General features: G+C 40.0%; 1 protein-coding gene across 11 annotated transcripts in view; it reads right to left on the bottom strand.

Moving 5' to 3' along the window:
• NME8 (NME/NM23 family member 8) overlaps positions 1-26,096 on the bottom strand; it is a 104,826-nt gene that overhangs the window by 41,684 nt on the left and 37,046 nt on the right. For 8 of the 11 annotated variants that reach the window (XR_006716204.1, XR_006716209.1, XR_006716205.1 and 5 more), the window contains 6 exons: positions 25,477-25,621; positions 24,483-24,590; positions 21,866-22,017; positions 19,700-19,844; positions 18,523-18,761; positions 7,625-7,797 (listed from right to left, as the gene is read on the bottom strand). Coding sequence is in view for 2 of the 11 variants with exons in the window: in XM_045494387.1 (XP_045350343.1) it covers positions 18,524-18,761; positions 19,700-19,844; positions 21,866-22,017; positions 24,483-24,590; positions 25,477-25,621 (788 nt within the window). In the remaining 9 variants the exon portion in view is untranslated. Of the gene's footprint in view, positions 1-1,883; positions 2,120-7,608; positions 7,798-9,411; positions 9,581-18,522; positions 18,762-19,699; positions 19,845-21,865; positions 22,018-24,482; positions 24,591-25,476; positions 25,622-26,096 lie in introns of those variants that run through there. The other 3 variants (XR_006716206.1, XM_045494387.1, XM_045494388.1) reach the window with 3 other exon arrangements.

The following is a 26,096-nucleotide window of genomic DNA, read 5'->3' on the forward strand; positions in this document are numbered from 1 at the left end:
AGTCAGTTTAAGTAGCACTGCTGGGCCATGGAGTTATGTTCACTGAGGAAAGTCCTTGATTATGGTGTCAATTATCCATCAGGATATTGGGCCACACATAGGTAAAAATGTTGACTCTCCAAATCCTCACTAAGATTGTTTTGCCCTGCCAATATTTCTTTATAAATCTTAGCTGGAAACCGGATGTCATCTTGGGCAAAGCCCTGCTCTTCCTCTGTGAGCTATCACTGACCACATTCTCAACACTCCAAATATTCAGGAAGCTGTGGAATGAGTGACAAAGCACTTCAAAGAGGATATAGTTGATGGACAGACAGATGATTGATAGATTATGATGAGATGATTGATAGACAGATGATGATGATAGATGGCAGATAAGATAGATGATAGATAAGATAGATAGACTGATAGATAAGATAGATGACATAGATGATAGATGGTAGATACATAGATGATAGATGGTGATGATAAATTAGATGATAGATGATAGATAGATAGATACATAGATAGATAGATGATAAATCTCTTGACTTGGGAAAGTCTATACAACCTCCTCAATCTTTTTAATGATTCAAATTTAGTAATATAACCGGTCAGCTAGAGAAACCAAAGAATTAGGGTGTAACAGACATGTCAATAGATTTGCTCTCAGCCCAGCCTTCTTTTAAGATACATGAGAATTTGGATAAATAACCTTAGTTTCTTACTTTTTAGTTAAAACCAATGCAGTGTGAACACACTTTTGATTTCTGTCCTTGGATACTTAAAGAACTATCCATTGCAAACTTACAATGAAACTCCTTTACTTGAACTAGCTTTAGGGTACTTTTTGTTGGGTGGAACTAGTTTCTAAATAAAAAAGAAGGGCATGTGGTTGGGGGGTTTTTTTTGTTTGTTTTTTGTTTGTTTTTTGTTTTGGCTTTGGGGGGTTGGTTTGTTTTGTTTTGTTTTGTTTTTTTAACCACAAATTTCTACCTGCTGTTATCACCAACTCAAAAAGCAAAAGTGGTTATTTGGAAGTGTGCAATGAGAAAGTTGAATGGGACCTTAGAACTCATAAGCCAGCCCAAAAGAGAAAGGCTATCCTAGGGCTTATCTGACACCTCACATGTTGCTAGAGAAAGATCTGGGCCCCCAGAGTTACTCAATTTTAACTCAACAGGCCAAAGTGCTCTGCTTGGTCAGTAACATAAAGCCCGGTTATTCGAGGGAAGGCTCATGTATCACCACACAAAGAGCAATAGGAACCAATCATTGCTTCAGTTATAGAATAATATACACCAATACTGATCATATTTCCTAATGGGAAAGTAATTCTTGAAAAGCATTTTACTCTAAAAGATGTATCATGTAACAATGACAGCCATGTCAACCAAAAATGTTAGTGAATTGTCAACTTGGTGACTTAACTGATAAGCAAGCAATGATGTGTTCTTCAGATCAACGGAGTATGTGGGATGGTGTATTTACCTTAACATTAGTATTCTAAAGGAATGCTCGACCCTAGGATGGCAATGAAATATCCCCCCTTTTTGTTATTCAAACAACAGAGATAAGTAGAGAAAAGACAGAGAGAAAAGTACTCCAAATGTTAAAATCAGCATTTTGATGCCAACCCTTCCAGACTCTCTCTGTTTTGAGTGTATGATAGAATAATGTAACATGACTGCCTTTCCATATAAAGAAATAAAACTGTATTTTCATTTTCTACAACCACATAGTTTAGAGGTACCAGAGTTTATTTTGCCAGTTACTTGTGAGCAGGGATGTTTAAATGTGGTTCCTAAGGCACGCCAGATTTTTGTGACACAAATAATTTTCCACTCGGATTGAATTTTCAGGACGAGAAAAAAAAAAATGAGCACAAGAGCGCAAAGCGTAAGTGCTTTTGCGTATTTTGTTACTTTTAGTACGTTACTTTTAGAAGATGCTACAAAAATATCATGAGAGAGAGAAAAAGGGAGAGAGAACAAAATGGAATGTCATATGGTTGTAAGCCATGTAGACACGCAAACATGAAAATGGTTTCGTCGATGACATGTATGTTGATCTGGGTCCTCGGAGAAGCAGGCACAAAATGGAGTTAAGCATGGAAGGATTCCATTCAAGGAAACACCTACTGAGAGAGACGGGAGGGGAGATGAACAGGGCTGGCAGAACAGACAACGGGAGGGAAGAGAGGTTGAGTGGATGCACTCCAGACTTCCTCGATGTCTTAAGGAGAATTTGGCAAGGCTATTGGGGAGCGTTGAGACAAGCGAGACATCCAGTCCCTCATCTCCCGGGAGCAGCTCTGCCCTCGTGTCCTGCCTCACTCGGTCATGGATGGCAACCAGTCCATGAAAGCCTGGTCTTGGCACAATGTTAGCAATGCATTTCAGACCATGGTGTCTGGATACCTGGTCAGTAACGGTCCCCATGGTTGGTATCAAGCAACAAATGTTCCAGTCAACTTTGGAAATTGCCATCTATAAACAATTTGAATCTGTAAAACCCCAAAACTTCAATGTCTTCACGTCTTTTTTGTTTTACTTCAAATTTATTGAAGGGAAAATGTGCTGATCACAGCTACAGTCTTACGGTATTCACCCTTCTACCTAAGAGAGGTTTCTTTGTACTAGAATGTAAAGAATGGCAGTTAGGAGGTAGTTAACAAGGCAATTCATGGCAGTAATAAAGTCCATGATGTGTAATTTTGCCTTTACAGGTCCACACAGTGTCAGCACAAAAATATAAGCATCAGTGTATCTAGCTCAATATTTGTATGAGATCCATTTTCTAACTGGATAATCCTAAAATATGTAGCTGGAATATCTAGATGAGAACCACTTTATAATGGTGAGCGTGGATCGCATTAGTGATGTACTTTGAAAGGGAAAACGAGCATACTTCATTAGCAATGAAATTTAGCTAACAGGAAAGACTCATACCCAGAGGACCGATTCCAAGCGTCACAACATTGTAACAACATGAATCACATGATGAAGTGCAAAGAACTTGGATTCAGCAAAAAATGGTATTATGAATAAAATTCCATCATGGTATCAAGGGATATCTCAAATGCTGTTGTTGAACCAAACTGATGCATTTTTTAAAAGTTCATTAACATTTTTAGTCTTGTAAGAATTTCAAATATTTATTATGTCATTGAAATATTTTGGCTGCTGAAGATCACATGAACAATTGCTTAGTTAACTTTCTCCCTTTATTAAAAGCATTAAAAAAACTGACCTTGGAGGTCATCCAAAGTAGTTTCCAAGGGATGAGCAAGTTCAAACACAGTTCAGGCAAGAATCAGTACCAGGGGCATCCACCCCAGTGAGCAAAAAGGGCACCAACAGAGTCCGGGAAGAGGGCCATAGAATGGGGCATAGTATATTTTAGGAAACCCGTCCATGTTCCTGAGGGCATCTATTTAGAGAATGGGATCCAATCAGAGGATTCTGGAATGTATTCGGCTCCAACCAAGAATGCTTCAGGTCTCCTGTCTTAAAAGGTGGCTATAGGGACGAAGTGGGGTGATCAAAAAACCTGTGGCTTCAGGGTCAAGGTGCATAAGAGAGCCAGTCCTAAAAGAAAGGGGTTGTTTTGTAGAGTGGAATTCATAATCCGATTCTGTCCTTAATTGCTTCAGCCTCAGTGGCTGAGATTTCTGAGACAGGTGCTTTCTGTCCAGCTGAGATTCAAGATCAGCCCACTGAGCTGGGGCGCTGACAACTTTCTAGCCTCTTCTAACCTTTCTTCCACAGGGGCAAGAAGATATTCACAGGTCCTGCCAACCCCAGCTCCCATGTGCCTGCCTCACGGTGCTGCCACCCACTAACTTCAATCTCAAGACCAGCACCAACACAAATTAAGGTTTAATTGAGTATATCTCTTTGGGCATTGATTAGTGGATTTCTGACCACTTAGCTCAAAAGGGATTCTATAATCCTAAAGAAATACCCTTTCCCTATCTATGTCTTGCTTATAAAAATCTTCATATAGAGAAGAACACATATATAGACAACTGAGGGAAACATGCCATCTGCTGGTGAAATATGTTGTTAATTTTGTTGTTTTAATGCTTTTGAAGTTCTGGACGGTTCCAGAGTGGTCCACTGTGCCACTTGACAGCTAATAGTATTTGATCTGAAGGAGTGGGGAATATGAAGGAAGTAAGGTGAAGATTTTTACTCTACTTATTATTCTGCACAATAAAAAAAAAAAAAGGCCAGTAATTGATTTACCCTGGTTTTTTTTTAACACGTTCTGAAGAAAAATTGAGAAATATCCTTACTGTTAATTCACACGTGCTTCTCAAACATAATGTTGGAACACTAGAGTTTTGAGGTGAGCAAGGTATTACTAATACTAAATAATCAAGAGGTGATGTCAGCAAGATGGCAGAGTAGGAAGCCCTGGACCATCCTTCCCTCTGCAAATTCACCAACTCAACAACAGTCCATGAACAAATTTCCTTTGCAAGCAATCCAGGAACTAAGTGGAAAGTTCCTGCACTCGAGGTGACCGTGAAGCCAGAATCCCCAAAGCCAGTAGAGAGATTTGGGACACCCTCTGCCCAGAGTCCCTGCATCCGGCACAGCAGCATATGATCAGGAAGAAACCCCCTAACTCTTGGCTTCTCCCAAGAGGAGGAAGGAATTGGTTTGGGTGTCCAGTGCCCCAACTTTCCTGAGAGGGATCCCAGAGGACTAGCGTAGGTCTTGTCAGCCTTGGAGCTTGGATGGATCTACCACAGAGGAGTACAGAGATGGCAGACACCATAGCTTCCCCTTCTTCCCAGCGCAGAGAGAGCAGATAAGAAAGTCCAGGTCTTGGGGCGCCTGGGTGGCGCAGTCGGTTAAGCGTCCGACTTCAGCCAGGTCACGATCTCGCGGTCCGGGAGTTCGAGCCCCGCGTCAGGCTCTGGGCTGATGGCTCAGAGCCTGGAGCCTGTTTCCGATTCTGTGTCTCCCTCTCTCTCTCTCTGCCCCTCCCCCGTTCATGCTGTGTCTCTCTCTGTCCCAAAAATAAATAAAACGTTGAAAAAAAAAATTAAAAAAAAAAAAAAAAGAAAGTCCAGGTCTGGAGAGGGGCATCTGGTAAAAGCAGCAGGGCTACATGGGATTTGGCCCTAACAATCTGTCCAGCCTCTGCAGCAGGAGGTACGGCAGAGGGAACCGATTGCCCCAGGCAGATGGCCAGTTGGTTGGGGTGGCCGTGGCCACACAGGCCTAAAGGGCATGGATGCCCAACACTAGGTTGTGGGGGAGCAAACTGCACACTGCCATGTGACTCCCAGAATCCAGGCAGGCCAGGTCCCCATCCCCATGTCTGGACTGTGTAGACAGGAGGCTGAGTCAGCAGTGTGGGTACCTGCAGGCCACTCCCTGCCGGGTCCAGCCTGCTCTAAAACAAAGGCTTAGGGGTGCCTGGGTGGCTCAGTCAGTTAAGCTCCCGACTCTTGATTTTGTCTCAGGTCATGCTTTCACAGTTCATGAGTTCGAGCCCCACATTGGGCTCTGTGCTGACAGCGCGGAGACTGCCTGGGATTCTCTCTCCTTCCTCCCTATCTGCCCCTACCCTGCTTGTGCTGTCTCTCTCTCTTAAACTTTTTTTAAATAAGGCTTAAACATAAGACACAAACAGGTAAAGCTCCCAGAAAACAAACAAACAAACAAACAAACAAACAAACAAAAATGGGCAAAGCTTCATGACACTGGTCTTGGCAGTGACTTCACAGATATAGCACTAAAGGCACAGGTAACAAAAACAAAAATAAACAAGTGGGACTAAATCAAAGTTGCCACATGATAAAGAAAACAATCAACAGAATGTAAAGTCAGGCTGTAGAATGGGAGAAAATATTTGCCATACATCTGATTCCAAAATCTATAAAGAACTCATAAAACTCAGTAACAAAGAAAACCTAATAACTCCTTTAAAAAACTGGGCTAAGGGGGCACCTGGGTGGCCCAGTCAGTTAAGCTTCCAACTTTTGCTCAGGTCATGGTCTCACAGTTCATGAGATCAAGCCGCATGCTAGGCTCTGTGCTGACAGCTCAGAGCCTGAGCCTGCTTCGGATTCTTTGTCTCTCTCTTTCTCTGCCCCTCCCCAGCTCATGATCTGTCTCTCTCTCTCAAAAATACATAAGCAATAAAAAATTTTTTTAAGAAATAAATAAAATGGGCTAAGCACTTGAACAGACTTTTCTCCAAAGAAGACATGCAAATGGCCAACGGGTATATGAAGAAATGTCCGTTGTCACTTATCACCAAGGAAATGCAAATCAAAGCCACAGTGAGATGCCATCTTACACCTGCTGGGATGGTATATATGTGTGTCTTTGTTAGGATGTGGACAAACTGGAGACCTTGCTGGCACTCTTGGTGGGAATGCAAACTGGCCCAGTTGCTTTGGAAAACTGTACGGAGGTTCCTCAACAATTAAAAAATAGAACTACCAAAAAATATAGAACCACCATATTATTCAAGAATCCCACTTCTGGGTATGTATCCAAAATAATTAAAAACAGGATCTTGATACTACCTTTCCCACATTCAGTGCAGCACTAATTACAAAAGCTAACATATGAACAACCGAAATGTCTATTGACAGATAAATGGATAAAGACAATGTGCTGCACATGTACAATAAAATATTATTTAGCCTTAAAAAAATATGGGAATTCTGCAAAATGTGACAACATGGATGGACCTTGAAAGGAGTACGTTGAGTGAAATAAGGCGGACACAGAAAATGAGAACTACGTTATTCCACATGAGTAGTCCTATTCATAAAATCAAAGATGGGAACGGTGGTTACCAGGGGCCCAGGAGAGGGGGAAATGGGGAGTATTAATCAGCTGACCTAAAGTTTCAGCGAAGTAAGATGAATAAGCTCTAGAGATCTGCTATTTAACATTGTACCTAGAAGCCAACAATAAAGCACTGTACCCTTAAAATTTTGTTATGAGGATAGAGCTCAGTGTTCAGTGTTCTTATCACAATAAAAAGAATGCTAAATGATCAAAGTTTGTATCTTTGTTAACATTATAGTTTAAAAATCAGGATGAAAAGTTAATCTTACAAGAACATCATTTCTGCTCACTTGCTTTCCAGTACGTTCTCTTGAGTGGAATGAAAAGGAGGGTTCAGAGCCAGCAGGCTGGGATTTACACCTAACTCTGGCTAAAAGCTTAAGCGCATCACCATAGTAACCATCATCAGATTACATCCTGAGAGGAGGAAATGCCAAAACCAGGGAAAACTCTGGCTTTTATCGGCTGCATCCCTGAAGAGACTTGCCTTGTCTTAGCATCAGGAAACAAGACACATGGCCTCACCGTCCTGTAGTTAGATGGCAAATTATGTAAACTGACGCGACACCTCTTCAGAGTTCATTGCTGAAAGGCTTAGAGTCAAATTTTTGGCCACCTCTAAATACACATTTGGGCCTCGTATGCATTTCATATACAACTCCACTCCTGGCTTCACTGGATCCATCCTACACTCTTCTTCCCCACATTCCACGTTCCTCCCCAGTTATGTTGCTGGATCCAGGCGGCATTTACACAAGCCACCTTAAATCCTCTCAGAAAGATAGGGTAAAAATAAACATTAAGATTTGTTTGAAGGTTACCTGTTTTATTGTTATCATGCACACCCATACGTTTTTCACTTTGAGGTGAGTTTTTAACTTGAGGTAACGTTGAGTTTTCCTCCAGAGAGTATCTTCCGTTTTATTCCTCCCAGGAAGCTGTGCCACATGCTCGTATGTCAGTGAGATCTTACATGCATTATCTTCTCAAAGTTCTAAGAAAGCAAGAATATACTTGATGAGATACACAGAAAACTAACTTTAGAGCAGTTGTGTGTTTCCATTTTGCACACAAATCCCTGACACGTGGTACAATCACACTTGGGAGATGGTTTCTTTTCTTTGCGGGGAATACTGCCTGATTCAGCAAGTAAACAATCAGCATGGGTTTTCAACCCAATAAGTGAATGAACAAATTCTGTGGACAGGGTTAATTAAAAACATTAACTGTGAGTAACTGCAGCTTTCTACCTGATCCTTTCAAGGATTCAGAATTGCTGGTTAAGCCAGAGGTGGGGAATAGAATTTGGAGGGAGCTGAGAAAGACAACAGGCCTGAGTGTGCAGCTCTTTATGGAACATGCAGGAAAGTCAAGAGCAGGAGGTGATGACTGGGGAAGGAGTTTCAGGGCCCAGAGGGACTCTGGGGACAGAGGTGTCCAACAAGGAGTTTTAGGAATTTCTTGGTGGTGGTGGTGGTGGTGGTATTATATTTCTTTTGAAAAAAAAAAAATTCCTTTATTTGGTATCTCTTCAAGAAACTTTAGTAAAGGCTTACTATTTATTTAAGGATTTTGATGTTGGGATTACACGCATTTTTTTTTTTTTAATGTGTTGTGAGGCAAGCTTCATTTTGTATCGTTTGAGGAGGGGGTTTGGAGAACTCTGTTGGGAGGGATCTTTGTGCTCTCCTGAGGAACTATTCTTTATTTTACTTTTAAGATATTTTTATTGTGGTAAAATATATAGAACATAAAATTTACAATTTTAACTATTTTCAAGTATACAAATCAGTGGTTTTAAGTATGTCTGCATTGTTTGCAACTATCACAACCTATTTCCTTTCTTAAATTTTTTTTCTTTTTTTTCTTAATTTTTTTTAACGTTTATTTGTTTTTGAGACAGAGAGAGACATAGCATGAATGGGGGAGGGTCAGAGAGAGAGGGAGACACAGAATCTGAAGCAGGCTCCAGGCTCTGAGCTGTCAGCACAGAGCCCGACGTGGGGCTTGAGCTCACGGAGCGCGAGATCATGACCTGAGCCGAAGTCAGACGCTTAACCGACTGAGCCACCCAGGCGCCCCTCCTTTCTCAAATTTTTTTTAAAAAAATTATTTTTTTATTTTTGAGAGAGTGAGACAGCGTGAATGTGCACACATGCGAGGGGGGAGGGGCAGAAGGAGAGAGAGACAGAGAGACAGAGAGAGGAATAAATAATATTCCATTGTAGGTATATAGCATTTTTGTTTATCCATCCTTCTGTTGATGGACACTTGGGTTGTTTCTACCCTTTGGCTATTGTACATAATGCTGCTATGAATATTGGTGTTACAAGTATATGTTTGTATCCCTGATTTCAATTTTCTTGGATATATATCTAGGAGTGGAGTTGCTGGGTCACATATAATTCTATGTTTAACATTTTGAGGAACTACCACGCTGTCGTCCATAGTAGCTGCCCCATTTTATATTTCCACCATCATGTGTAAGGGTCCCAATTTCTCCACATCCTTACCAACACTTGTTATAGTCCTTTTTTTATTATAGCCATCGTAGTTAGGTGTGCAGTGACATCTCATTTTGGTTGTGATTTTCATTTCTCTAAGGACTAATTGTGTTGGGAATCTTTTCATGTGCTTGTTGGCCAGTTGTTGATCTTCTTTGGAGAAATGTCTGTTCAAGCCTTTTCCATTTCTGATATTAAACCCCTATCAGATGTAGAATTTGCAAATATTTTCTTCCATTCTGTGGGTTGTCTTGTCACTCTCTTCATAGTTTCCTTTGATGAACAAAATTTTTATTTTTGATTAAGATCATTTTATTTTTTCTTTTGTTGCCAGTGACTTTGACATATTTTAAAAATCACTGCCTAATCCAAGGTCCAACAGATTCACCCCTATGTTTTTTTTCTAAGAGTTTTATAGTTTCAGCTCTTAAAAGTAGATCTTTGATCAATTTTGAATTAATTTTTGTATATAGTGTAAGGTAATGGTCCAACTTCATTATTCAATTTTTTTTACTGTTTATTTTTGAGAGAGAGAGCACAAGTGGGGTTGGGGCAGAGAGAGAGAGGAAGACAGAGGATCTGAAGCAGGCTCTGCGCTGACAGCAGTGAGCCCAATGTAGGGCTCAAACTCACGAACCACGAGATAATGACCCGAGCCGAAGTTGAATGCTCAATGGACTAAGCCACTGGGGTGCCCCCCAACTTTATTATTTTAAATGTAGATGTCTAGTCTTTCCAGTACTATTTATTGAAGAGACTGTTCTCACTTTACTGAATGATCTTGGCATCCTTTGTTGAACATCAACTAACCATAAATGTGAAGTTTTATTCATGGGTTCTCAATTCTATTCCATTTGTCTATCCTTATGCCACTACCACATTGTTTTGACTACTGTCACTTTGTAATAACTTTTGAAATCAGGAGGTGGGAGTGCTCCAACTTTGTTGTTTTTCAAGATTGTGTTGGCTATTCTGAGTCCTTTGAAATTTCATATGAATTTTAGGATGGGTTTTTCCACCTTTGTAAAAAAACACCAAAGGGATTTTTTAGGGCTTTCGTTGAATCTGTAGACCACTTTGCGTAGCACTGTAATCTTCACAATACTAAGTTTTCCAAGCCATGAACACAGAGTGTCTTTCTATTTATTTACATCTTCCTTAGTTTCTTCCAGCATTGTTTTATATCTTTCAGTGTAAAAGTCTTGTGCTTGTACACTGACTAAATTTATCCCTAAGTATTTTATTATTTTTTTTTATGCTATGGTAAATTGAATTGCTTACTTAATTTCCTTTTGGGATTTTTTTCATTGTTAGTATATAGAAACATGAATGATTTTTGTGTGTTGATTTGTATCCTGAACTTTTACAGAATTAGCTCCAACAATTTTTTGTATGTGTGTGATTCTTCAGAGTTTATTAGATACGAGATCATGCTACCTGCTAATAATATTCCAATTTGGATGCTTTTATTTCTTTCTCTTGCCTAATTGCTCTGGCTAGACCTTCCAATACTATGCTAAATAGAAGTGGGTAAAGTCAGGATCTTGATCTTAGAAGAAAAGCTTTCGGTCTTTCACTATTGTAGTATAATGTCAGCTGTGGGTTTTTCACATATGGCCTTTATCATGTTGGGGAAGTTCTTTATATTCCTAATTTATTGAGTGTTTTTATCATGAAGGGGTGTTGGATTTTGTTGAATGCTTTTTCTGTTTCAGTTGAGATAATATCTGTTTTCTCCTTCATTCTATTAGTGTGGTGTGTTACATTCCTTGATATTCATATGTTGAACTACTCTCATATTCCTAAAATAAATCTCACTTGACCATGGTATATAATCCTTCTAATATGCTGTTGAATTCGGTGTGCTAGTATTTTACCGAGGATTTTAGAGTTGATATATTCATAAGGCTTATTGTTATGTAGTCTTCTTTTTCCCTCTTTGTCTGGCTCTTGTATCAGGGTAATGCTGACCTCACAGAATGAGTTAAGCTTTGCCTCCTTTTCAATTCTTTTGTGGAGCTTGAGAATTGGAGTTAATTCTTATTTAATTGTTTGATAGAATTCTCAATGAATGGAGAATTCTATCTGAAGCCATCTGGTTCTGGGTTTTTCTTTTTTGGCAAGGTTTTCATTACTGATTTGTTCTCCTTCCTTGTTATAGGTCTATTCAGATTTTCTATTTCTTCTTGAGTCAGTTTTGGCATTTTGTGTCTTCCCAGGAATTTGCATTTCACCTTATTTATCCAATTTAATGGTATACAATTGTTTGTAGAATTCTTATAATCCTTTATATTTTCGTAAATTCAGCAGAACATCCCTTCTTTCACTTCTGATTTTAGTAATTTTCATCTTCTTTTTTTTTTTTCCAGGTCTCCTGAGCACTTATTCTTTCCCAGTGGGGAGGATGCAGGGGTCCAGTGTTCCAAGCGGTGCAAGCCCCTATGGATACCATATGAAGCCATAGGCAGCTGAGAAATCTCCTCCTTCATGGGCAGCCCTTAGAGCTTGCCCATCACAGGGGTTACCCAGCACATTGTGTAGAACACAGACTTACCCACCTTCCAGGCAGGCACGTCTTTCCAGGAGGTCTCTTCCTCCAGGTTCTCCCAAAGCATCTTGTAGGACCCTCTGTTCCTTCTCTGTCTGAAACAGTGGCATCAGTGCCATGAGGGTCTTGAAGTCCTCAATCTTCAGGTGCCTACACTGGGTTCCACGTCATCATGCTCCAGTACCCAAAGAGCAAGGTCCCGAAGCCCACAGCAAACATCCTGCAGCTCAACAGTCCCAGCACAGAAGGTTTCACTTGTAGTCACAGACATATCACCCCCTCACCCCCCCATCCCCCGCCAACCTGCTGCAGGGGCATGTCCTGTTTTACCTTCTCCACTACCATGCTGGCAGGACCTTTCTTTTGTCAAGGTTTTTGATCTTTTCAAAGGACAATCTTTTGATTTTGTTGATTTTTGATATTGATTTTATATTCTCCATATCATTTGCCTCCACTCTAATCTTTATTATTTCTTTCCTTCTGCTAAATTTGGGTTCGATCTGTTTCTTCTTTTTCTAGCTCCTGACAGTGCAAATTTAGTTTGTTAATTTGAGATTGTTAATCTAATACTTTATTGCTCAAAAATTCCCTCTTGACACTGCTTCTGCTGCATCCCACCTGTTTTGGTATTGTGATTTCATTTTCATTCATCTCAAAGCATTTTCTAATTTCTCTGGTGATTTCTTCTCTAACCATTGGCTCTAAAAGTGTGTTGGTTTCCACATATTCATGAGCTTTCTAGTTTTCCTTCTGTTATCGATTTCTAGTATCATTCCGTTATAGTCAGAAAAGATACTTCATATGATTCTAATATTTTAAAAATCTATTAAGACTTTTTGGTGGTCTAACATATGGTTTATCTTAGAGCATATGCCTGGTGTACTTGAGAAGAATGTATATTCTACTGCTGATTGGTGGAATACATATCTTTTAGGTCTAATTGGACTGTAGCATTATTCAAGTCCTCCCTTTTCTTATTGATCTTTTGTCTTGTTCTATCCATTATTGAAAGGTGGACACTGAAGTCTCCAACTATTATTGTGGAACTGTCCATTTCTCCCTTCAGTTCTGTCAAAGGATGCTTCAAATATTTTAGGCCTCTGTTGTTATGAATGTGTATGCTTCTAATTGTTATACCTTGTTGATGAATATTTCTCAATATATAATGTCTTCTTATGTCTCTTGTACACTTTTTTGACAGCAGATATATTTTTCTGATAAGCTACCCTAGTTCTCTTTTAGTTACTATTTGTATTAAATATATATTTCCATCCTTTCACTTTCAAGCTCTTTGTGTCTTTGGGTCTTAAGTGAGTCTTATAGACAGCATATAGATGAATCCATGTTTTGATCCATTCCACCAAGTTCTGCCTTTATATTGGAGAATTTACTCCACATGCATTTTAAAATAATTACCAATTCAAAAGGACTTATTTCTGCCATTTGGCTGTATGTTTTCTGTATGTCCTATGTGTTATTTTCCCTCCACTACTGGCTTCTTTTGTATTTGATTTTTTTGTGTGTAGTGCACCATTTTTATTCCTTTTTGTTCTGTAATTTAAAATAATTTTCTTAGTGGTTACCTTGAGAATTACAATTAGCATACTTAAACTTATAACAACCCTGTTTGAATAATATCAATTTAGTTTCAATAGTATTCTCTACTATTCTCTTATATGATTATCATCACAGATTGTACATGTTTGTATATAGTGTGCCCATAAATATATGTTTATCATCATTATTTTATCATTGTCTTTTATATATTCTAGGAGAACAAGGGGGAGTTAGAAACCAAAAATGCAATTTTACTGGCTTTCACATTTACTTATGTAATTGTTGTTACCAATGTGCTTTATTTCTTCACATGGCTTTGAGTTATTGTCTAGGGTCCTCTCATTTCAGTTTATTTTTTTAATGTTTATGTTTGAGAGAGAGAGAGAGAGAGCACGAGCAAGGGAGGGGCAGAGAGAGAGAGGGAGACAGAGGATCCAAAGCAATTTCCGTGCTGACAGCAGAGAACCCAATATGGGGCTCAAATTCAGGAACTGTGAGATCATGACCTGAGCCAAAGTAGGGAACTTAACTGATCAAGGTACCCAGATGCCCCTCATTTTAGTTTAAAGTACTCCCTTTAGCATTGCTTGTAGACAGATCTATTAGTAACAAACTCCTTTAGTTTTTGTTAACTTGGGAATGTCTTAATTCCACTTTTACTCCTGAAGGATACTTTTGCCAAATATAGAAATCTTGGTTGACAGGTTTTTTGTTTTTGTTTTTGTTTTTGTTTTCCTCTCAATACTTTGAATGTGTTATCCCACTGCCTTCTGGTCTCCGTGGCTTCTTATGAGAAACAAGCTGTTATTGAGGATTCCATGTACATAGTAAGTCATTTCTTTCTTAGTAATCTTAAGATTCTTTGGTTTTGGCTTTTGACAATTTGACTATAATGTGCCTCAGTGTGGCGCTCTTTGAGTTTATTCTGCTTGTGATTCTTTGAGCTTCTTGGATGTGTAGATTAAGGAATTTCATTATATTTGGGAAGTTTTCAGCCATTATTTCTTCAAGTATTCTTCCTTTTCCTTCAGGAATTCCCATAATGCATATGTTGGCCTAAATGATAGTGTCCCAAAGATCCCATAGACTCTTTCCACTTTTGTTCTTTTTCTTTCTTATTTCAACTCCTAAGACTGGAAACTTCTTACTGTCCTATCTTCTAGTTCACTGATTTTTTTCTTCTGCCTGCTCAAATTTGTCTTGAACCCCTCTAGTGAATATTTCAATTCAGTTATTGCATTTTTCACCTCTGGGATTCCTAGTTGGTTTATTGTTAGTTTCTCTTTATTCATATTCTCATTTTGTTCATACATTATTTTTCTGATTTCCTGATTTTCTTTAGTTTTTGTCCCATGGTTTCCTTTAACTCTTTGAGCATATTAAGACAGTGATTTAAAGTCTTTATCCAGTAAGTCCAATGTCTGGGCTTCCTCAGGGATGGTTTCTGTCAACTTTTTTTCCTGTGAATGGGCCATATTTTCTATTCTCTGATTTTTTTGTTGCTGTTATTGAAAATTGGACATTCAATTATTACAGTGTGGTAACTCTGGAAATCAGATATTCCCTTTTCCCTAGGGTTTGCTCTTGATTGGTGAAGACTTGGTTTGTGTTAAGCCAATGTTTTAACTAAGACTTCCTTGAAAGTCAGGAGTTGAAAAACAACAACAAACCACTTCTCCAAGTCTTTGTAGATTGACTCTGTGCTGCAGCATTTCAAACACTTAGCCAGGCCTTTTACAATTCTGTCTCAGCCTTAACTTCCTGTTTGTACTGAGCCTACCTATCAGCCAGTAGTGAAAACACAGGGTCTCTCAAATATTTTCCGAATATGTATCCCCAGTATGCATTACTGCTTTTGAATGCCCCAATTTCCCCAAGAAAATCCCCTCCCCAGCTTTTCCTCCTTGGCTTTAGGTGCTCCATTGTATGTCTCAAACATAATCTTTGGCCTCAGACAGCAGTGGGGTTTTTGATCACCATGCAATGTTATTCTTTTAATGTGTATTTATTTTTGAGAGAGAGAGAGACAGAGAGCATAAGCAGGGAAGGGGCAGAGAGAGAGAGGGGACAGAGGATCCAAAATGGACGCTGTATTGATTGCAGAAAGCCCAGTGTGGATCTCAAACTCATGAACTGTGAGATCACAACCTGAACAGAATTGGACACTTAACCAACTAAGCCACCCAGGTGCCCACCATACAGTGTTTTTAATCAATGCCCAACACCTTTCTTCCCTGAGTTGTCTCCAGGTTTGGTGAAATAGAGATGAGTGCCTTGTGTTATCTTTCAGGTAGCCTCTAGATAGGTTAGAACAGAAAAACACATAGTAATTTGCAAATGGTATCTGTTCTATTCTCTCTGGAGCCAGAGACAAGGGTTACACACCAGGAATAGGCTGTGGTCTTCAAGACTGTCACCATGCTGGGGAAGTGTAGGGTACATTAAAATGTCACAAAACGATATCATTTTTAAGTTGGCTTTTTGTTGATTCAGCACACACCTGGCTGTAAACCTTTGGTGTTTTCCAGAGTTCTGATAAAGTTGGTTCTGACAGCTTCTGGTTGTTTATTCCTGCAGAAGGATGGGAGCTTGGAGCCGCCTGCGTCACCATCTTGCTGACATCACTCCAATGGAGCCCTCTTGACCCGCCCCTGCTCTGAGGGCCACACTTATTCTCAACTCAGATGCCTTCTTCCCAACAGGACCAGAACAGAACTCATAATATTTTCTTCCAACCTACTTCTCTCTTCTGGGTTCTTTGTCTGGAAATGGTTAGGTCATTTCCTCAGTTACTCAGACCAGGAAGCTTCTATTTTTCCCACTTATTTAGTAGAGTGGTAGTCAGTCATCAAGTCTTGATGACTTCTAACAATTCTCTTATCATTCCCCTTATCACTAACTCACCATTTCTACCTTAGTTCGGGTTGCTGTAATCTTTCATGTTATTACAATGCCTTCTGCCTGGAGAGCCTGCATCTCATTTTCCCTCTCCATCTCCTCCATGGAGCACTTACCCCTATGTGCTTACCCCCTAAGAACCGTAGAACACATGTTAATTTTCTATCTCCTTCTTTTAGAGTTCTAGAGTTTCAGGACAAGAACTGTGTACATTCAGTCTTGCAACAACGTCTGGCATATAGCAAGAGCTGCATAACTTATTCTTGAATGTCTAAAACAGGCCAACAATACCTTAAGGTGATATGATAGAGTATAGTAGATATGGTATCGTAGACATAGTAAGACAGAAACCAGCAGCGTGTCTTTGTATATAAGCATCAAGTGTATGCATATATGATAGTTTTGAAACTTTTAAAAGTGAATTCTTGGGGGGCGCCTGGGTGGCGCAGTTGGTTAAGTGGCCGACTTCAGCTCAGGTCACAATCTCGCGGTCCGTGAGTTCGAGCCCCGCGTTGGGCTCTGGGCTGATGGCTCAGAGCCTGGAGCCTGCTTCCGATTCTGTGTCTCCCTCTCTCTCTGCCCCTCCCCCGTTCATGCTCTGTCTCTCTCTGTCTCAAAAATAAATAAACGTTAAAAAAAAAATTAAAAAAAAACTGAATTCTTGGGGTGGGCTCAGTCAGTTAAGCATGGACTCTTGGTTTCGGCACAGGTCATGAACCTGCAGTTTGTGACTTTGAGCCCCACGTCTGGCTCTTCACTGACAGTGCAGATCCTGCTTGGGATACTCTCTCTTCCCCCTTTCTCTTTGTCCCTCCCCCACTCACTCTCTCTGTCTCTCAAAATAAGTAAACTTAAAATTTAAAAAAATAAAAAAACAACACTGAATTCTCTTTCTTGCTTCCTTACCTCTGATTTTGAAAATCCTCCTTATTTCTCAAGACTGATTTCATTCCTTACCTTCTCCAGCGCCTAATCATCAAACATACACCTGTCAATTCAGCACTTAATTATACACTAATTTGAAATCCTCTATATTATTCATAATGCTCCCCTCATCAAAAAAGGAGGGATAGGGGCACCTGGGTGGCTCAGTCGGTTAAGCGTCCGACTTTGGCTCAGGTCACGATCTCACAGTCCGTGAGTTCGAGCCCCGCGTCGGGCTCTGGGCTGATGGCTCAGAGCCTGGAGCCTGCTTCCAATTCTGTGTCTCCCTCTCTCTCTGCCCCTCCCCCGTTCATGTTCTGTCTCTGTCTCAAAAATAAAAAATAAACGTTAAAAAAAAAATTTAAAAAAAAAAGGAGGGATATGCAGATGTTAGCATAGATTTACACCAGATTGCTATAACATCTATTTCCACGTAGTCATCCATCAGTGACATGTTTAATAATGTACTGTCCCACAGTGATTATAATCAGATGTTGTTTCTGTGAGTTTTGACTCCCCACTAGATTTGCCCTTTCCTGAAGGTAACAACCTTCACTCAGCCATTTTTTTTGTATCAACCAAGAACCTACAGTTCAAGCAGATACACGATACATATTTTCCCAACATAAATGTTTATGGGTTGTACACTCATGCCTCGGTCTGTAATTGAGTGAGACGTATGGAATGAGGCTCCCTTTGCCCAAATTTATTTTTATTTTACGCATCTAATATTTTCATACAATGTGCTTATACCTGGAGAAATATAGCCTAAATGACAATATTAAGGGAAAAAGGTACTCTTCTCTCCCCAAGGAACCTGGCTGGATGTGGATGGGTTTCTCCACTTCACACTGCTTTCTCATTATGTTCTGGATACTGACTCTCAGTTTGGGTCATCCAAGAGGGGACAACCCTCGACATGCGAAGAGGCCATATACAGTCCTATTACAGTCAGCAGTCAGAGCCACACAAGTGTATGCGAGCCCGCTTTAAAAATAAAGAAGGAAAGTAGGTTTTATGGAAAAAGTCACTTAACTTAGGCTCTGTCTCCCACATGGCCCAGGACAGAAAAGTTTTCAAGCTTCCTATCAACAGCTAAGCAAACTCAATCCATATACATATTATGTAGCTTCAAGGCTGTTATGGAATAGCACAGTGTGTCTGGCAGGAAATAAAGTTTGATTCAGACATATGAGAAAAGTTCTGGTCCTTCTGGGACAGTCTCGTCCTGGGCTCAATCAACGTAACAAGCAAAGAAAAGAAAACAATCATTTAAAAGGTACCGTACTTTAGTTTCCATCAGGGTTCTCGGGAACCAACACTTCAAACATTTGATTGATGGTCTCCATTGCTTCATGGATATTAGATGATCCATGGACAGCATTTTTCAAAACACTTGTTCCAAACTGGGCTCGGATAGAATCTGGGGACAGTAGTTTTGCTTCATCTGGGTCTACAGGACCCATCAATCGTCTCCAGTCTGAAACAGCATTCCACTTGGTCAGAATCATGACCAAAGACAGACCTCTGCAAAGAAGAATGCTTTCAGAAGATTTTGGCCATTTACACCTGTAGAGATTGCATACACAGCTAAACACAGAATGCCACACTTGGTCTTTATTCTTTGTCCTTGTCAGTGTGATTTTGTGGGTTTTTTTTTAAGTTGTTTTAAATGTTAATTTGTTTTTGAGAGACAGAGAGAGCACACACATTAGTGGGGGAAGGGGCAGAGACAGAGGAGACAAAGAATCCCAAGCAGGCTCCACACTGTCAGCACGGAACCCAGTTGATCTCACGACACAGGGCTTGATCTCACGAACCATGAGATCATGACCTGAGCCCAAATCAAGAGTCAGACGTTTAACCGACTGAGCCACCCAGGCGCCCCTTGTACTTTCTGTTTTTCCATTTCTCCCCCTTCCAACAGGTTTTTGTGCTGCATGAGTGCTATAAGTTAAGTCTAGAGATATATGTCAGACACTGTTCCAAGTATGTCCAATGTACTAATTATATAACCCTCACAACAAACCTATGAGATGGATACTATTATTATCCCCATTTTATAGATAAGGCAATCGAGGCACAGATTAAATATGTTGGCAAAACAAAAACTTAAAACCAGAAATTGAAACCCATATCACCTCTATATAATGTTGAAGACCTACAGAAATAGAGGAAGAAAGGAAGGAAGGAAGGAAAGAAGGAAGGAAAGAAGGAAAGAAGGAAGGAAGGAAGAAAAGGAAAGAAAGAAGGAAAGAAGGATGGGAAAGGAGAAGGGAAGGAAGGAAAGAGAGAAGAAGATAGAGAAAGAAGGAAACAAAGAAGAATGAACTCCAAATATTAACAGGGTGTCTTTGAATGAATGAAATTAGATGGAATGTTTTCATTACATTTTGTATTTTTCAGTTTCTATAATGAATATTTACTACTTTTATCGTGCAAAGGACTATATATCAGAAACTTACTCAGATAACACTTCCAATACATCTTTATAAAAGTCTTTTGTTTTTATTTTTGAGTAAATTTTGTCTGCTGCTTCTTCATTTAGGAGCATTTCCTTCATCTGTGTGATTTCAAATCCAGCCTCTTTAATATATTTCAAGATCTCCTCTAGGGAAAACAGATATTTGGTAATCTTGCAGAATGCCTCCACTTTTGTTCCATGTTCAAGTAGACTGAAATAACTATGGAAAGTAATCATTTTACTTGCATAGTGTGGCTTAAAAAGCAAAAACTATGCAAAATGAAATTGAACTGAAAAGCACCATGTTAATACATTAATGCAGATGTTCAATCTCTGAGGTGCACCTTTCCAGGATGCACTGACAACATCTCATAGACTATAAGGAGAGGGGAAGGGATGTGCCTCTGTGCCGAAAGTGAAGTCATGTTTTCACGTCCATACTACAAATGTCAAGGAACTCCTTGCTAGATATGGATTGAAGCAGGGAGCCGATCTGAACTCTTCTCTCTGAAGTAGCAAGGCACCATGGAGGGAATTGAATAAAGTAAATCTTGTCAAAATCTCACCAGCTGCCTAACCTTTAAGGGCTACATTTAGTGAGCCAACTGAGGGATTGGGTGCTTTCTGGTAAAACAGTCGTTTCTTTGGTCCAACACTTAGAAGTGTTGTGCTGGTTTCTAAAGGTCAAGTTGGGCATAACTGATAGAAAGACTGAAGAAAGCTGGACTTCTATAAAGGGGGTCACCAGGATCTGCCCCAGGGGGGGCACTGTGGGAACAAATGTGAATGGAACATTAACATTTCTTCTAGATATTGTCTGCTTAGAGGGCCTGGCCTGGAAACACAGCTTGTAAAGAAAGAGCAATGTATAAAGGCTCCTGCAACCACAGGCAAGTAAACCATTAACTCTCTCTGGGAAGATCAGAGATGACTTCCAGAAAGGCCGATCTTTGTGTTAAGTACAGAAACGGTAAGAGATGATCACCAAGCAGACAAGTAGAGAAAGAACATTGTAGGCACAGTGCAGAATTTCAAAAAAATAACGTTAATGACAACACTATGCATTAAAATTTATGAGAGGGGTGCCTGGGTGGCTCAGTCAGTTAAACGTCTGACTTCGGCTCAGGTCATGATCTCACAGTTCTTGAGTTCAAGACCCGCGTTGGGCTCTGTGCTGACAGCTTCATAAAAAATGTGTCTCCTTCACTCTCTGCCCCTCCCTGGCTTTCTCTCTCTCTCTCTCTCTCTCTCTCTCTCTCTCTCAAAAATAAATAAATATTAAAAAAATTTTTTAATAAAATAAAATCTATGGGATAATCAGAAGATTAAACCAGTAATCAAGGAAAATATATAACTTCAAAAATTTACATTGACAAAAATAAGATAATGAAAATAAATGAATTAAAGATCTAATTTAAAAAGCTAGAAGAACATTTTTTTAAACTACTAGAGAATCAAAGGAAGGTGAAAATTAAAAAAAAACCAACAACAGAAAGTAATGAGTTAGAAAAAGAGAACTAACTCCTAAATAAATCAAATTCTGTTTGTTTGAGAGACAACAAACTAAGAAATGACAGGATAGAAATAACCATTGAAACCAGGCCCAGAAATTTTCATGGGAAAGATTTCATGGGAAATCTTCAAATAGCAATCCCACTGCTGCTTAAACTCCTCCAGAGTGCCGAAAACAAAGACATTCACATTTTTTATGAAGTATTACATTGTTATTTAACCTTGCACAAAAAAATGAAAAGGACAGACCAATATCATTGTCAGTCTCAATGTCAAAAATCCCAAATAAAATATATGCAACTAGAATCCAAAAGCACATTTAAAAAATACCTCACGATTAAGTGTAATTTATACAGGAATGGAAGAATGGCTTGATATTAGAAATATCATTAATGTGATCTTTCGTGGTAATATATCTATGGAGAAAAACATCGTCATCTCCATCAACTCTAAAAGGACTTGAACAAAATTCGTCATCATTTTGATTATGAGGGAGACAGAAAGAAGGATGAGGGAAGGAGGGAGACAGAACAAATATGACAAGAGCTAATTGTTACATCGAGATCAAGGGATATGGGTGTTCATTGCATAGTTTGAAAATTTTCACAAAATTTGAAGGGTATGTATACATTGACTTTCATTTCTAAATATTTACCTCTTTGTTCCTGTGTTACATGAGGTTTAATCAGTGCTAAAGTCTGTTGAGGAGGAAAGAAATATTGTATTTCCTTTTCAGCAGTTTCTAACGAATCACTTCCATACAGCTGGTTGATAGGCAAACCTTCCACTGCAAATTGCACGCATAAGCTTTGAAAATGAAGTCAAGAACTATTAGAGCATCACATAACACAGTATAAGCCAACACAACAGAACACTATTTATATGAATTGTTCAAAAGTTATCAAGCAACTCATTCCTGATCTAGACATTATACGACAGGCAATAATGACAGAGTGGCTTGGAGCATACTACTTCCTTATAAGGAGGTAACAGTCATCAGGAAGACAGAGCATGAACATTTAAATAACCACGATGTGGGGCGCCTGGGTGGCGCAGTCGGTTAAGCGTCCGACTTCAGCCAGGTCACGATCTCGCCGTCCGGGAGTTCGAGCCCCGCGTCAGGCTCTGGGCTGATGGCTCAGAGCCTGGAGCCTGTTTCCGATTCTGTGTCTCCCTCTCTCTCTGCCCCTCCCCCGTTCATGCTCTGTCTCTCTCTGTCCCAAAAATAAATAAACGTTGAAAAAAAAAATTTAAATAACCACGATGTGAATATTTACAGCTGACTCTGAAAGAACGAACGGATGCCTTGGTGCGGTGAAAATGCAGACTGTACAATCTCGGCTGCACTACTCGCTAGCTATGTGTCATTGGGCAATTACTTAACCTCTCTGTGCTTGAATCGTCTCAAATACAAATAATAAAACTGTTCTGGAAGGAGATTTTTGAGGGTGGAATCAGATGATACATTTGAAACATATGGTGCCTATTAAGCTCTCCATATTCATTTCCCTTCTGTCATCACTAAATATTATCGAGCTCTAGAGATGGCATTTGACTCTATAACGTGGATCCCGAATCACAAACACTGAATCCAAAAGATACCGCAATGGAACCGTCCAGCAGAGCAAGTACGGTGATAAAAGAGGAGCATACAGGATGGGTTCATGTAAAGAGGCAAGAGTGAGGTTGATGGTACTGGATATGTTGGGTTAGGCAGTTTATTCTGGATCTGCTTCCTCTACCATAGAGGAATACATACACTTCCTAAATCAATTGTTGCTCCTTGATGGTTTTTTCAGTTGCCCTTTTTCCTGTCTCTTTATCTATATATGGTTCAGTAGAGGATACACACACTGCTTATTTCATTCTCTGCCCTTTACACATAGTCCTGAATTGCCAACCCACAAAATCCAGCCACGGCGAATAATGTCCTTTCCTGTTAATGACCTGACTTTACTGGTCATTGGCTTTCAGTCCTCAGACCCTCTTCTTGCCTCTCTGCTTTTACTGATGCATTCAGATTTCCTTTTTGCCTTATCCAACTTGAACTTCCCACTCGATCCTTGGCGGTTCTCTCACCTCTGATTTGAAGATATTTGCAACCCAAGATCCTTGGAGCCTGGGATTCCAGGGGTAGGGGATTTGCACGATGAATGTATAAGGTGTCACCTAACATATCACCAGCACTTGCTCTGTTCACTGCAGAGAACAACCAGCCCCTCCGTGGTGCCGTTAGACATGATTATTGAGAAAAGTGTGTGTGAAGGGGAGGATAGGACAGAGGGAGTAGGTGATGAGTGTGAGGGTTGCTGTGTTTCTCCTTTATGCAAGTGACCTTATTTCAGATTAAGCCAGGCAGTGCCGAATCTGACCCAAGTGCAGGAAAGGGCAGAGCTCTGCTGAGTTATTCTAACAGCAACCTGAAGGAACTGGGTGGAGCCACGGAAACTGGGAAAGGAGGAACCAAAAATAACAGTCAAGATTAGCTGTGAAATTGTAGCAACATAGGGGGCATAAGGGCTTTGGTTGGAATCCTCACTATAATAGTGGGGTAGGGAGGAGCAGTTACTGAGTGCCTGCCTTCACCGGGAGAATGTACCTCCGTGCTGGTGCACTACCTTCACAATTGAAACTGTAATTTCTAGAACAGTATGGCTAGAAGTGTAGGCCTTGTGTTGATAGGAATTCCTGTCTCAAATGCTATACCTTGCCTTTTATGCTACGTTTCATTCAGTGATTCTATGGCATTCTGCTCATACTACTTATAGACTGTCTAACCCTATTATCCTTTGTGGTAATTGTAGGGCTAAATAAGGGGTAAAATGTGTCCATGCAGAACAAGTCAGATTCCAGATATCCTACCCAAAAGAAAACATTTCAACGGTTACATGTGATGCTTCATTAGTGGTGTTATTTATTATGCCAACACGTATGGCAAGTTTTCTGTATCTGATAGAGCATCTCTGTTCTTGCTCACTTGAAGGATGGGCATTTCCTCTCCTGAATTGATTCCTACCAAAGGCCAAGAGATGGCCTTTTGGCTGGGTACACCACTTACTTCCCATCCCCACACCGAGCATCCCAAAACCTTCGTCTGCAAAGCCTTGGCTCTATTTGAGCTGCCATTGGGCTGGGCCTCCAGTCACAATCAGGGAAAATAGTTTTTCTGAGAGCCTCTCTTGGACTGGAGCTGTGGCTCTTGTACCCGCATCCAAAATAAAATTAAAGTGTCTCCCATGAAAAAAGTTTGGGACCCACGGTATGAATCCTACCTCTCTGGAAGAGATGTCTTGGCTTTTTCAACACTGCTGGGCCCAATCAACTCTTTCCAGTGTTGTAAACAATTATCTCTCAATAAAACAAGGGCTAGAGATGGACCGCTGTTAAAAGAAAAAAAAAAAAAAAAGCCGTATATTATGGCTCAGTAGCTAAATATGTATAGATAATACAAGTCGAGATAATTTTTTTACCAAGACTAAGACTAATTTCCATCGGTGTACTCCCAAGAGTATATTGAGCACGTTATACAAGTATGGAAGCAGACTAGGGAAGGGAAGAGAAGGACCTTGGTTCTGATAGATAGGTTCCTATATAGTATTCCCATATTCCTGCTGATTCATGTACCTTGCTGGATTTCTGTCCCAGCTGCTATTTCACTTACCCTTCCAGAAACCTGACAGATTTCTAGCATCTTATTCTCCTTGGACTAATGATCGCTAGGACTACCAAAACCCTCAAGAGTCAGTGAGTTCTCTACTTGGACATGATGTCACACACCACAGATTTCTGGCACTCGACTCAGTGGATTCCAGTGACTTCACCTGGGCCTTTCCATTGCTCCAGTAGCATTCCAGGGGGACAAGAGCAGATGAGACAGTTGAGCAGAGACTTGAGGTGGGGGTAAGACTGGCAAAGAAGGAGACTCAGCACATGGTTACACAACTGAGAGGTGTGGCAGCTTGACCAGGGCAGGTTCAGAAGAAGATTTAAATGATTCAAAACTCAACCAAACAAACCACAAGAGACTCTTAAAGACAGAGAACAAACTGAGGGTTGATGGAGGGACGTGGGTGGGGAATGGGCCAGATGGGTGACGGGTACTAAGGAGGGCACTTGTTGGGATGAGCACTGGGTGTTGTACGGAAGTGATGAATCACTGAATTCTACTCTGAAACCAAAATCGCACTGTATGTCAACGAACTAGAATTTAAATGGATAAATAAGACTAAATCAGATTGCGCCTTCTAAACCTGAAATCTACTTTACCTGGTCATTTTTTTTATAAGATTTTCAAAATAATCTTCATTTTCATATTCCTTGCACAGTGTTTGTGCTTCTTCTTCTGACAATACGATTGGTCTCTGCATCAGTATTTTAAAGCCTTCATCATGGATGATACCTAAAACATTCTCTAAATAAAAAGTCACATGATAAGTGTTAAACTGATGGGTTGCTGGCTATCCATACCAGACTGAATGTATTATTATGAAGGCATATAATGCCTCTCATCCTCATATGAAATTTAGAAGTTGGCAAAAATAGCTTCTCAGATTTTAAGGTGAACAGCATTCTTAACATACCAAATTATGATTTATGACGCTGTGTCTGATTTTTCGTCACACAGGAATCACACGCATGCATACACACAAGCAGAGGTGTCTCACTAGTAAACCTTTTCCTTAGGCGCACACACGAGCATGTGTGTGGGTATAGATAGTAACCAAAATAACGAGTTAACACAATTACAGAAGTATGTGTAAACAGTTTATATCTTCACTAGCCCTATTTTACTTGTCCCACTTGGGGAGAAACACAATGATTGGAAACCCAAAAGTATTTCTCAGTCTCCTCCTTCTCTGGCGCATGTCCCACTGTGGAAGTCTAGA

The sequence above is a fragment of the Leopardus geoffroyi genome, chromosome A2, assembly GCF_018350155.1.
Source record: "Leopardus geoffroyi isolate Oge1 chromosome A2, O.geoffroyi_Oge1_pat1.0, whole genome shotgun sequence".
In the NCBI taxonomy this organism is placed as follows: Eukaryota; Metazoa; Chordata; class Mammalia; order Carnivora; family Felidae; genus Leopardus; species Leopardus geoffroyi.